Source organism: Ranitomeya imitator, chromosome 2 (assembly GCF_032444005.1).
Source record: "Ranitomeya imitator isolate aRanImi1 chromosome 2, aRanImi1.pri, whole genome shotgun sequence".
Classification (NCBI taxonomy): domain Eukaryota; kingdom Metazoa; phylum Chordata; class Amphibia; order Anura; family Dendrobatidae; genus Ranitomeya; species Ranitomeya imitator.
The window spans coordinates 347,033,943-347,048,005 of record NC_091283.1 but is presented as its reverse complement, the minus strand read 5'-3'; the positions used below and the strand labels follow the sequence as shown (position 1 = coordinate 347,048,005).

General features: G+C 47.7%; 2 protein-coding genes across 2 annotated transcripts in view; both read left to right on the top strand.

The window, feature by feature from the left end:
• The window catches only part of LOC138667432 (uncharacterized), a 160,896-nt gene that overhangs the window by 88,442 nt on the left and 58,391 nt on the right, over nucleotides 1-14,063 (top strand). The window lies entirely within an intron of this gene.
• On the top strand, nucleotides 8,562-9,950 carry LOC138667431 (formyl peptide receptor 2-like). The gene has a single exon (XM_069755641.1). It carries the CDS (start codon nucleotides 8,562-8,564, stop codon nucleotides 9,519-9,521), a length of 960 nt encoding a protein of 319 aa, XP_069611742.1. The 3' UTR covers nucleotides 9,522-9,950.

Here is a 14,063-nt window from a genome sequence, read left to right as displayed (position 1 = left end):
GGTGGTTGGGATTTTGGGGTTTAAGTTGGAACAGAGTTTTACAGGAAGTACACAATGGCGTTCAATTAGACAGGCCTCCTGATATTTTGGTTTTACACATCGGGGGAAACGACTTGGGAGTTCACCTTTGTCACGAGTTGATCCGGGACGTAAAACATGACTTGTTGAGGTTATGGGTTTCCTTTCGGGAAGTGAGTATTGTGTGGTCGGAGATTGTTCCACGGAAATCCTGGAAGCACGCCAGGTCCGTGGACAAGATTAATAAAGCCCGGATTAAGGTGAATAGGGCCGTGCCTAGTTTTGTGGTGCGGAATGGGGGCTTGGCCGTGCGTCATTTCGAGCTGGAAAGTGGTGGTGACCAATTTCTGTTGGGTGATGGCGTTCATCTGAATGCAGTGGGCATTGATTTGTGGGCCCTGGGGCTGCAGTCTGGAATCGAATGAGCCATAGCGGTTAAGGTTGTGGGGTCTCGGGTACTTGAGGGGTCAAGTATCCTCATTGTGGCGGGGGAGGGGTCCTTGGAGTTGGTGCTAAATTGGCCTGGGGGGTCCGTCGGGATATGGATTCTCCAGTTGGTATAAGTTTTGGTTGCGGGTCTGGTGATTTGGGGGAATCTTGGTGTGAGGAAAATGTATATAATAAGTTTAGTTTCTCTGCCAGCACATGTAGGGTGGGCGTTGATTCCCCTTCACTCTGTGTTTAGCTTGTCTTGTCAATGAGTGTAGACGAGTTTTATTGCTTCTTGCTGGAAATTCCTGACTTTCAGCTCCCAAACCCCTCACCCCGCTCTCCAAGGTATTTACAACTGGCATAGCTGCAGTGGAGAGTTGTACTAGCTGAAACTGCTATGGAAGCCTCCAGAATCATGGAAGTCCTTTGTTCCATGTAAGATATTGGGCCAATGACTGGGGCTAAGAGAATCTTAAATAGAGATTGCTAACGTCCATTGGAGCATCTATCCATCACTCTAAACATGAGCTTCTAACTCCATCAGGTAAAGAGTTTGGATTTCTCTGTAATTATGCATCACAAATAGGACATATTTGGTCTCATTAGAATGTTAATACGAGATGAATGCTGGGTTTGTTATGACTATGACATGTTTTGTAGTGGAGTTAAAGAAATTAGACACATTTAGGCTGAATCTACTAAGACGGAAGAGAGAGGAGGGTCTGGATAAGCCAGTGTCACGATTACACCGTGGCCGTCAATTTGTCATGAACCCCTGACCGCTTCCACCAATATGTCAGGGATCCACAGCGTGACCATCACCCCTACGTCACGGATCGGGGTGACTTTAGGCCAACAGACGGCTATCACATGTGCAGGGGGCTTATCTTAGTTATCCCTCCACTCCACAATGTGATGAAACAACACACACAAGGCTATTGACCTCTTAGTTTACAGCAGGGGCTTATTTTAGGTATCCCACTGCTCTCCAATATACCACGAACTGCAGGGATTTATGTATATCCCGCTTATAGTTCCACTTAACACTTGCAGCTCTCTGGCGCCCCCCTTACTTTCAGGTCAGATTAGGTACTGCACCCTGGGTAATTAGTCGCCAGACAGGCTGCCTGCTACGTACTGGCTATTGGGCACGCTGCAGCGGAGCGATAACTACTCCCACTCAGGCAGGAACAATAATTATTAACGCCGCAGTCGCTACAACATCACCCAAAAGCCTGCACGGTGCACACGGTAAACTGCCACCAGCTTCGATTAAACGGGTCCGAAGCTAACCCAACACATTAGCGTAATTCCCTTCAGGAGACTGGGTACGTTTAGAGCATGGAGAATGAACTAGTATTAAATATTATGCCCTATAAAAATTAGGCAGTGCTTTATCAAAATGTTTTACAAAGATGTTACAAATGAAACAATTGCAAATATGTACAAGGTAATTATAACATAAAGAGGATTAAAGGAGAAAAGATAACACTCACATGTTCTTAGTTCATATCAGTTCAGGCAAAAACCATGCTGGTGGGCGGAGCTCCCAAAAATCCCAATGCATGAGGTACAGCTCTTCAGAACGGATTCACATGTTCTCCCAGCAGCAGACTGACTGCTGGAGTCTGGGCAAAACAGTTATACCTCAGCTTGGTGACATCACCAAAAAGGGCTGGCTATCCCAGACCCTCCTACCTTTTCAGTCTAACTAATTCAGCCTTAAATTTGTCTATTTTATATAACTTCGCTACAAAACATGTCATAGTCATAACACACCCAGCATTCTTCTCGGATTAACGTGGGCATTCTAATGAGGTCAAATATGTCCTATCTGTGATACCGGATTGCAGAGAAATCCCTACTTCTTTACCAGATGGAGTTAGAAGCCCGTGTTTAGAGTGATGGATAGATCCTCTGATGGGGATTAAGAATATATATTTTCGTGCTCTTAACTTAAATGATTTGCCTAATATCTTACAAAAGCAGAACAAAGGACTTCCATGATTCTGGAAGTTTCCATACCAGTTATAGCTGGACAGAGCTTACACTGCAGGAAATGCCGGTCGTAAATACCTTGGCTCTCAGAGCTAGAGGCAATAAAATCTCCCCCCACATACATTGGCAAGGCAGCTCTTGGCTGAGTGAAAGGGAAGGGGGGTTTTGTAGCCCACCGCCTGGGCTGACAAGAGAAACTCAACTTATATGATATTTCATTTTCCTCACAGCCAGCCCTTTTGGTGATGTCACGGACTGCGGGTTATAAGTGTCTGCCAGGCTTTGAGCAGTTAGTTTTACCTGGGGAGTCTGTCTGCTGGAGCCCATGTGAGTCTGACTTGAAGAGCTGTTCCTAACCAGAGTCCTAATGCACTGGGACAGATGGAAACTCCACTAGCCTGGTTGCCTGCAATGCTTTGAACACATGTAAGTGTTGATTTCTCATGTAATCCTTGTTTTTTTTATAATTACCTTGTACATATTTGCAATTGTCTCTTTTGTAACATCCTTGTAATATTTTTATATAAACACTGCCTTAATTTTAACGGAGTAAAATATATAAATTACTAGTTTTCGTTCTTTATGCTCTAAAGCAGGGCTCCCCAACCTCTAGCTCGGGAGCCACATGTGGCTCACGGTCCCATGAAGTGTGGCTCACAACTTTCTGCCAGCTTGATGCATTAGGTCCAGGTCTAGCAAACAGGTATAAAGAGCACATCTCAAAATGGTGAAATTTGTGAGTAGCCCTGCACAAAATTGCAGATCTGGATGCACATTTACTGGTCTTAGGGGTTTAGAGATGTTTCAGGTATGGTATGCTGGAGGTTTGTACTACCTGTTAGAAGAGGTGCTCAAAGCTGGATGTGACAGTGTGTTGGGAGAATACCCCTGGATCTCAGTGTATTGCTCTGGAGTGATTTCTGTGGAAAATCTTTGGTTATCATTATACCTGTAATGGGGGCTTTGGTTGACACTACTTTGAAGGAGGTGGGAGCTGGATGTGGCTCGCGAGCCTCTCTCAGTGCTGAATGTGGCTCACGACCCTCTCTCAGTGCTGAATGTGGCTCATGACCCTCTCTCTAAGCTGAATGTGGCTCTCAAGGTCAGAAAGGTTGGGGACCACTGCTCTAAAGCGTACCCTGTCTCCTGAAGGGAATTACGTTACTGTTTTGGGTTAGCTTCGGACCCGTTTAATCAAAGCTGGTGGCAGCATACCGTGCAGGCCTTTGGGTGTTGTTGTAGCGACTGCGGCGTTGATAATTATTGTTCCTGCCTGAGTGGGAGTAGTTTATCGCGTCACTGCAGTGTGCCCAATAGCCAGTACATAGCAGGCAGCCTTTCTGGCGACTAATTACCCTAGGTGCAGTACCTAATCTGACCTGAAAGTAAGGGGGGCGCCAGAGAGCTGCAAGTTTTAAGTGGAACTGTAAGCGGGATATACATAAATCCCTGCAGTTCGTGGTATATTGTAGAGCAGTGGGATACTTAGAATAAGCCCCTGCTGTAAACTAAGAGGTCAATAGCCTTGTGTGTGTTTTTTTCATCACATTGTGGAGTGGAGGGATAACTAAGATAAGCCCCCTGCACATATGATAGCCGTCTGTTGGCCTACAGTCACCCCGATCCGTGACGTAGGGGTGACGGTCACGGTGTGATTTGGTTTGCAAGTTTTTAGTGAGAGGAATGATTGCTCAAAGTTCTTGCGAGGACTCTGCGCAAATAAGTTTGGAGAACGAACTCAGTGTTTATTAGTTGTGAGACAATTGTGTACTGGTAATTATCCCCTCCCTTTGTCTTCGTTTTTCTGTCCTATCTTTTATTTGGTAACCATGGTTGTGCTGGGAGAAACCTTTTATAAGAAGCAGTCCAAGGACACTCTTATCGCCTTGTGCATGTCACAGCAGATTGACTGTGCGGGCAAGACCAAGGCTCAAATGGTCGCTGAACTGGTGCAATTTGAAGCAGACCAAGCCAGGTCTCAGAGCCCAGAGGCCGCAGAAGCCAGTAAAAGCGAACATGGGGCTGCAGCAGAGGTCAAACCACTGAATGCCGGCCCTATTAGCAATCAGGGCGAAGTGGACCCCCACCTGCTGGCGGCCTTGGAAGAACTCCCCACTGATGACCATGATGGATGCCTACAGCTGATTCAGCAATACCGGCAGGAGGCCCGAGCTGAGGGAGAGGCCCAGCGAGCCGAGCGGCAAGCGGAGCGGGAGTACCAGCTGCAGATGGCCCGACTGCAAATGCAGGGGTCGTCCCAGTCCAGCCATGAGCCCAGCAGCGCTCAGATACCAAAGCCCCGGCCCGATCACTTCCCTGTTATGGAAAAGGACGGGGACTTGGACACTTTTCTGCGGGCCTTTGAGAAAGCCTGCAGACAGTACCGGCTGTCTAGAGGCCAATGGGCACGATATCTGACACCAGGGCTGAGAGGCAAAGCTCTGGAGGCATTTGCTACCCTCCCTTAAGAACAAGATGGAGACTATGAGGCCATCAAGCAGGCTCTGATAGCCAAGTACTAGCTTACACCCGAGGTGTACCGTAGAAAGTTCCGGACCCTCCAACGTGGCCCACACAAAAGTTACAGTGATGTGGTGCATGGACTGGGGACCCACTTTGACCAGTGGACCCAAGGACTGTCAGTGACCACCTTTGCACAGCTGCGAGACCTGATGATCAAAGACCAGTTCTTACATCTTTGCCCAGCTGAGGTCCGACAGTTCGTGATGGACAGAGAACCCAAAGACGTGACGAAAGCCGCGCAGATTGCTGATGCCTATGAGGCCAACCGTAGATCGGAAGTGCGGAAGCCACTCACCACCAGCTGGAGAGGGGGTAAGCCTGCAACAAACGCCAGTACCCCTGCCAGCCAACACACCAGAGGCCCTGTCCCCGTGGCCAACAACCCCAGACCTACCACCAACCCTCGCCTGTGTTTCCACTGCCAGCTGCCTGGCCATATCAGTCACTACTGTACAGACAAGCCGAAGAACCCCTCATCCAAGGCCCCAGGGTCTAATGCAGCAGTTCTTTTGGTGGGTGGTGTGGCTGGGAGGGTGTGTGACAACGTACAGCACGTCACTGTGGGAGGCCATGTTGTTACAGGCCTCAAGGACACCGGGGTTGAACGAACCCTCATCCGACCCAAACTGGCGGCCCCTGAAGAAATCATTCTGGGGAAAACCCTAACTGTCACTGAGATTGGGGGCATCAGCCAATGGCCTGGGTTTATATTGATTGTGGTGCTGGGAGCTGGGTGAAGGAAGTGGGGCTGTCTGATAATTTGCCCACTGATGTTTTGTTGGGGACTGATTTGGGGAGGATGGTTGCATACTACGTTCCTGACACCCCTCCCCAATCTACTAACGAGGGTAACGTTAATGCTGATGATGATGATGATGACGATGGGAAATCGCATGTGTTACCTGACCATGCTTTATCTTGTAATGATGCATCTGATAACCATTTTTTCCCTAGGATTGATGGTGAAAATGTTGTACCTGTGCCAACTAAACCTGATAATGATTTTTCTGTGCAAGTTGATGTGTCCATAGGTACAGGAGTGCTCAGCCACGTCGCTCTGTGGAGTGAGACGGCTGAGGAACCCCTAGCAGGGGCAAGTGTCGGTGCTACAGGAAATGGGGAGATACATGGGAACCGTGAGGAAGGTGATGCCATGCAATTCACCAGTGCCACCGAGGAAGGTAACTGGCCCATAAGTAGCCCTGCTCCTGAGGTAATGTGGGTGGATTGGGAGGTAGAGCCAATAGCAGCGTCGGCTGATGGGTCGGTAGAAATCCCCGGGGAGACAGCCTACGTAGCTGCTGTCACCCGCAGTCAGAGTGCCCGGAATGCAGATTACTGTCTGCCTTCCGGACCCTCCTCAGTCATCACTGTGACTGAACCAGAGGTGGACCCAGAGCAGGTTCAATAGGGTTCCCGTGGGAAATGGACCCTGACATCGCTTCTGGCTTCCCCTAGCCAGGAGTTTCAGACCGCTCTGCACCCAGATGCGAGCCTAGAGAGTTTGAGACAACTCGCCGAGACGCCCATCTCCGAGACTGATAAGGAGAGGGTGTTCTGGGAACAAAGAAGGTTGTACCGGGAGATAGTACCCGGAGAATCACAAAAGGAGTGGTTGAGGGAAAGACAGCTGGTCGTCCCGCAGCAATTCTGGGGTGAGTTGTTGCGGATTGCCCATGAGATCCCGCTAGTTGGACACTTGGGGATCAGCAAAAGTAAGGCCTGGCTGTCTCAACACTTCTATTGGCCTAAGATGGGGACAGATGTGTCAAACTACTGCCGCTCCTGTATCACCTGTCAAAGAGTGGGGAAGGCGGGGCCTGCTCTTAAGGCTCCCCTGATCCCTTTGCCAGTGATAGAGGAGCCTTTCCAGAGTATCGCGGTGGACATTGTGGGCCCGCTGGCTGTCCCCAGCAGCTCTGGAAAGCAATACATCCTTACTGTGGTAGACTACGCTACCCGGTACCCAGAGGCAGTAGCTCTGTCATCAACTAGGGCAGATAAGGTGGCAGATGGCCTGTTGGCTATCTTTTCACGTGTAGGATTTCCCAGGGAGATGCTCACTGATCCAGGGACCCAATTCATGTCTCGCCTAATGGAGGCTCTCTGTAAGAAAATGCAGGTGAAGCACCTGTTATCGAGTGCGTATCACCCACAGACCAATGGTTTGTGTGAACGCTTCAATGGCACCCTCAAACAGATGCTACGCATGCTGGTTGAGACTCAAGGGCGTGACTGGGAGCGGAACCTCCCACACCTGCTGTTCGCTTACCAAGAGGTAAGGGCTCTAAAGCGTACCCTGTCTCCTGAAGGGAATTTCGCTACTGTTTTGGGTTAGCTTCGGACCCGTTTAATCGAAGCTGGTGGCAGCATACCGTGCAGGCCTTTGGGTGTTGTTGTAGCGACTTCGGCGTTGATAATTATTGTTCCTGCCTGAGTGGGAGTAGTTTATCGCGTCGCTGCAGCATGCCCAATAGCCAGTACATAGCAGGCAGCCTTTCTGGTGACTAATTACCCTAGGTGCAGTACCTAATCTTACCTGAGAGTAAGGGGGCAACAGAGAGCTGCAAGTTTTAAGTGGAACTGTAAGCAGGATATACATAAATCCCTGCAGTTCGTGGTATATTGTAGAGCAGTGGGATACTTAGAATAAGCCCCTGCTGTAAACTAAGAGGTCATTAGCCTTGTGTGTGTTTTTTTCATCACATTGTGGAGTGGAGGGATAACTAAGATAAGCCCCCCTGCACATGTGATAGCCGTCTGTTGGCCTACAGTCACCCCGATCCGTGACGTAGGGGTGACAGTCACGGTGTGAATCGTGACATATTGGTGGCAACGGTCAGGATTCCTGACACTTGGTAATGGTGGGTCAGATTCCTAAGTTGGACAAGGGTAACTCTTCGGGGTATTTTGGTGCTCTCGAGCTTGTGGGGTAACGGCTGAGAGTAATCTACGGTTGGTCTCTTGTCCACTTGTTTATACTATGGTTAACACCAGACTTTTAGCTTCAAGGACACCTTCCCATCTCATGTTTACGGTTATATGTTTTGTTTGTTTATAATAAAGGCCACTGTGGCCAATAATATCCAACTTGAGACTCATGTCGTTATTCGGGAATGGGAGGAAGAGGGGTCGGTGACCCTTGGGGACGCACTTATTTTCGGTAGTCGACAATACCAATGTCAAGTCCCACCTGTGCCGGATACAGCGGACAGTCCTGGATTTGGGTCTACCCCCAGCAGGCTCAGGCGTCTGCTCAATGTCCCTCACTGCCAGCGCCCCTCTGACAATTCCTCCTGCCGGGGGAGAAAAGGGAAATGGGCATGGTCAGGGGCGTGGCCAGAATGTGCATGGTCCATCCCTCTACCTGGGAGGTGTCTGGATGTACGGCCATATGTATTACAGATTAGCCTTATTACTTTCCTACAGTGTGACCCCACTGTGATGTCAGCGCCGCCCTCCAGGTACAAGGGAGAAACTGATGGAACTATAAACTCCTCATTCCCCTAATGTCTGCCCTGTTCTGTCTCCTCAGGTCACCTGGCGAATACGATGAGATAGATTATGATAAGATTCTAGAGAAGACGTCCATGACATTATACAGCATTGTTTCTGCTCTCGGGATTATCGGTAATGGATTAGTCATCTGGATTGCCGGATTCAGGATGAAGAACATAATCAGTGCCATGTGGTTCCTCCACCTGGCCATCGCGGACTTCCTGTGCTGCTCATCTCTCCCCCTGAGAATTGCTGACTGGGCTACACTTCCCTCAGACTCCCCACATTTTGCACGTTGTATAGTGAACATTTTTCTGTTTAATGTGAACATGATCGCCAGTGTTCTCCTCCTGACGGCCATGAGTACTGACCGCTGGGTGTCCGTCATGTGGCCATTCTGGGCCAAAGTCCATAGATCTCGTAACCTGGTGAGAATCACTGCAGCGATCATCTGGGGGCTGAGCGTCACTGTGGCCGGTGCTCTGTATTATGTATATGACTACCATGTAGGTGATCTAGGTGAATGGTGTCGATATTATTATTACAGATCTCCTTATAACCCAGAGTTACATGAGACCACTCAGTGGATCAGATTCATTATAATGTGTGTGATCCCATTTCTCATCATCGTCGCCTCTTATGTCACCATTTTCTACAAACTTAGAAAAAGTAAGAGATCCCAGAGATCTCAGAGATCCTCCAGGATCATCACCGCTGTTATATCGTGTTTCTTCATCTGCTGGTTTCCGTATTACATCTGGCCACTAATATACTTGTATTATAGAGATTACATCATATCCTATTATGGAGATTACATAATAATCAATTATTGGTATCGCATGACATTCCATATAGTACAAACTATCACTACCAGTCTGGCTTGTCTGAACAGCTGCCTGAATCCGATCATTTATGTGTTTCTGACAGCGGATTTCCAACACGGTTTCCTCAGATCCATCCCCTCCAGGCTAGAAAGAGCCTTCGGTGACCATCCTAATGACCTGAGCAGAGAGCGAGGAGACACAGGAGACACTCGCCCTGCTGCTGTCTAATGGATATTCCTGGGACCTCCTCTATGTCACACCTCTTAACCCCTTGGAGACTGGGACATTTTTCCAGTTTCCTTCCTTTTTCCTTTCCATAAATCATAAAACATTATTTTCCCATGAAGGACTGATTGTTGCAGGCTGAAATGTAATAATGAAAGTCTCCCTTCACGTTACCACATAATGTGCTGAAAAATGGGTGAAATATAATCCCAAGTGAAGTGAAATGGTGAAAAACAAATTGTAATTCCACCATAATAATAAAGTGACCCAGTAGATCACATCAGTTAACCCCTTCACCACCTTGGGTGTTTCTGTTTTTTGCCCCATGACTTTGTTATTTTTCATCACTATGGCCGTGTGAGGGCTTGTTTTTTGCGGGACGAGTTGCACTTTTGATTGACGCCATTGGTTTTGCCATATAATGTACTGAAAAATGGGGAAAAAAATCAAACTGCGGTGAAATTGCAGAAAACAAAAAGTGTAGTTCCACAATTGTTTTTTACTTTTTTTTTTACTATGTTCACCAAATGCTAAAACTGATCTGCCATGATGATTCTCCAGGTCATTATGAGCATGCAGATACCAAACATGTACACCAGGTCGGAGTGGCCCACCAGGTCATTCTCCAGTGGGCCCAGGCACTGACATCTGCTGGCATACAGGGCCGGCAGCTGCTGAGGGCCCCCGCTGCCTCAGGGGCCACAGCCAGTGGTGTGTCACTAATAACGGCACACCACACAGCTGCTATGGGGCCTGTCAGGGGGGTCTGCCCAGCACCAGCAACAGCAGAGGAGTAGCGGGTGACAGGAGGCAGGAGCCGGCTGCTAGCTAATGCTTGTGCCCACTGCTAAACAGAAATGAGCTCATGGGCGTGGAGAGCAGTGAATATTCATTTCACTTTAATAGCCGGCAATGTCAGGATAGAATGTGAGAGTGAGGGGGAGGGGCCATCTCACAGCACAGCACAGTTTAGATGGCGCGGGGGTCAGGAAGATGTCTGCAGCCCTCTCTTTGTCCCCTCCTACTCATCATGGCTACTCCTAAAGCACTGTCCTGGGATCTGCACAAGTGAATCAGCAGGACCTGATAAGTATACGTATATATGTGTATCTGTGTGTACATGTACAGTATATAGTGTGTGTATGTGTGTATATAGTATGTGTGTACATACAGTGGGGCAAAAAAGTATTTAGTCAGTCAGCAATAGTGCAAGTTCCACCACTTAAAAAGATGAGAGGCGTCTGTAATTTAAATCATAGGTAGACCTCAACTATGGGAGACAAACTGAGAAAAAAAAATCCAGAAAATCACATTGTCTGTTTTTTTTAACATTTTATTTGCATATTATGGTGGAAAATAAGTATTTGGTCAGAAACAAAATTTCATCTCAATACTTTGTAATATATCCTTTGTTGGCAATGACAGAGGTCAAACGTTTTCTGTAAGTCTTCACAAGGATGCCACACACTGTTGTTGGTATGTTGGCCCATTCCTACATGCAGATCTCCTCTAGAGCAGTGATGTTTTTGGCTTTTCGCTTGGCAACACGGACTTTCAACTCCCTCCAAAGGTTTTCTATAGGGTTGAGATCTGGAGACTGGCTAGGCCACTCCAGGACCTTGAAATGCTTCTTACGAAGCCACGCCTTCGTTGCCTGGCGGTGTGCTTTGGATCATTGTCATGTTGAAAGACCCAGCCATGTTTCATCTTCAATGCCCTTGCTGATGGAAGGAGGTTTGCACTCAAAATCTCACGATACATGGCCCCATTCATTCTTTCATGTACCCGGATCAGTCGTCCTGGCCCCTTTGCAGAGAAACAGCCCCAAAGCATGATGTTTCCACCACCATGCTTTACAGTAGGTATGGTGTTTGATGGATGCAACTCAGTATTCTTTTTCCTCCAAACACGACAAGTTGTGTTTCTACCAAACAGTTCCAGTTTGGTTTCATCAGACCATAGGACATTCTCCCAAAACTCCTCTGGATCATCCAAATGCTCTCTAGCAAACTTCAGACGGGCCCGGACATGTACTGGCTTAAGCAGTGGGACACGTCTGGCACTGCAGGATCTGAGTCCATGGTGGCGTAGTGTGTTACTTATGGTAGGCCTTGTTACATTGGTCCCAGCTCTCTGCAGTTCATTCACTAGGTCCCCCCGCGTGGTTCTGGGATATTTGCTCACCATTCTTGTGATCTTTCTGACCCCACGGGGTGGGATTTTGCGTGGAGCCCCAGATCTAGGGAGGTTATCAGTGGTCTTGTATGTCTTCCATTTTCTAATTATTGCTCCCACTGTTGATTTCTTCACTCCAAGCTGGTTGGCTATTGCAGATTCAGTCTTCCCAGCCTGGTGCAGGGCTACAATTTTGTTTCTCGTGTCCTTTGACAGCTCTTTGGTCTTCACCATAGTGGAGTTTGGAGTCAGACTGTTTGAGGGTGTGCACAGGTGTCTTTTTATACTGATAACAAGTTTAAACAGGTGCCATTACTACAGGTAATGAGTGGAGGAAAGAGGAGACTCTTAAAGAAGAAGTTACAGGTCTGTAAGAGCCAGAAATCTTGATTGTTTGTTTCTGACCAAATACTTATTTTCCACCATAATATGCAAAAAAAATGATAAAAAACCAGACAATGTGATTTTCTGGATTTTTTTTTCTCAGTTTGTCTCCCATAGTTGAGGTCTACCTATGATGTAAATTACAGACGCCTCTCATCTTTTTAAGTGGTGGAACTTGCACTATTGCTGACTGACTAAATACTTTTTTGCCCCACTGTATATACAGTATATAGTACGATTGTGTATATCTGCGGTGTGTAAATATATAAATATATAGTTGTGCTCAAAAGTTTACATACCCTGTCAGAATTTTTTCTTTCTTGGCCTTTTTCAGAGAATATGAATGATAAAACCACTCATGGTTAGTGGTTGGGTGAATCCATTTTATGTCAAACTACTGTGTTTTCTCTTTATAAATAATTATGACAACCCAAAACATCCAAATGACCCTGATCAAAAGTTCAAATACCCTATTTCTTATTACCGTGTATTCCCCCTCTAACTTCAATGACAGCTTGAAGTTCTGTATATGCATGTACATACAGTATACAGTGTGTGTATTTATTATATATGTACACTGCATGTGCGCAGTTTATTGTGTGAATATGTATGTATAAACCGTATATGTATGTGAGCATACTGTATATAAACTGAATGTTTCTGTGTGTACATACTTTATATGTGTATGTGTCTGTATACTGTATATATAGTATATAGTGTATGTTTCTATATGTATAAAGTAGACATACTGTGATGTGTACATGTATAGTGTATATCTGTGTATATGTGCTGCATATATAGTTCTGTAATTGTAGAGTCGCCATAATAGGGATCAGCACTTAATGTCTAATGCCTGTGCTTTACATTAGGGCCTTTTCACACTGTCTTTACTGCGCCCGGTGGGTTCTGCCTCAATCCTGTATAGAGCCATAGATTGCAATGACAGGAAAGGAGTTCACATGAATTCCACGTGATTTATTTATTTTTTCTGAACGTGTTCATCTGTCCCAACAGCTACAGAAAAGTGGACACTAGAATAAAAACACAAACTGAGACTCTAAGAAAATACATCAGACGGTCAATTTCAGAAAAAGGAAACAAATGGAATTCATTTATGTGACTCCTATTTTAGGGGGATTCAGGCAGAGCCCCCGGATGCACTGCAGAAGCTCAGTGTGAACAGGGCCTAATATACTATTGTGTGGAATAGTGCAGTCTATACTATTCCACGCTGTCCTCGTGGAGCAGCCAGACACAGAGACGGACACCGGCCAGAGACGGACACCGGCCAGACACGGACACCGGCCAGACACAGATAAGGATGCCAGCCAGACACGGACACCGGCCAGACACGGACACTGACCAGACACGGACACCGGCCAGAAACGGACAGCAGCCAGACACGGACACTGGCCAGACATGGACACCGGACAGACACGTACACTGGCCAGACACAGACAGAGGCAAGATACGGACAGCAGCCAGACATGTACACCGGCCAGACACGGACAAGGGCCAGACACGGACACCGGCCAGACACAGACAGGGGCCAGACATAGACACCAGCCAGACACGGACACCGGCCAGATATGGACAGCGGCCAGACACAGACACCGGACAGACATGGACACCTGCCAGATACGTACACCAGCCAGACACGGACAACGGCCAGACACGAACACTGGCCAGACACGGACAGAGGCCAGATACGGACAGCGGCCAGACACGGACAGGGGCCAGACACGGACAGGGGCCAGACACGGACACCAACCAGACACGGACACCGGCCAGACAGGGACAGTGGCCAGACACGGACACCGGCCAGACACGGACACCGGCCAGACATGGACAGCGGCCAGACACGGACACCGGCCAGATATGGACAGCGGCCAGACACGGACAGGGGCCAGACACGGACACAAACCAGACACGGACACCGGCCAGACAGGGACAGTGGCCAGACATGGACACCGGCCAGACACGGAC

Coding starts and splice junctions, on each gene's coding strand:
- LOC138667431 (XM_069755641.1), top strand. CDS start 8,562: ATGACATTATACAGCATTGTTTCTGCTCTCGGGATTATCGGTAATGGA.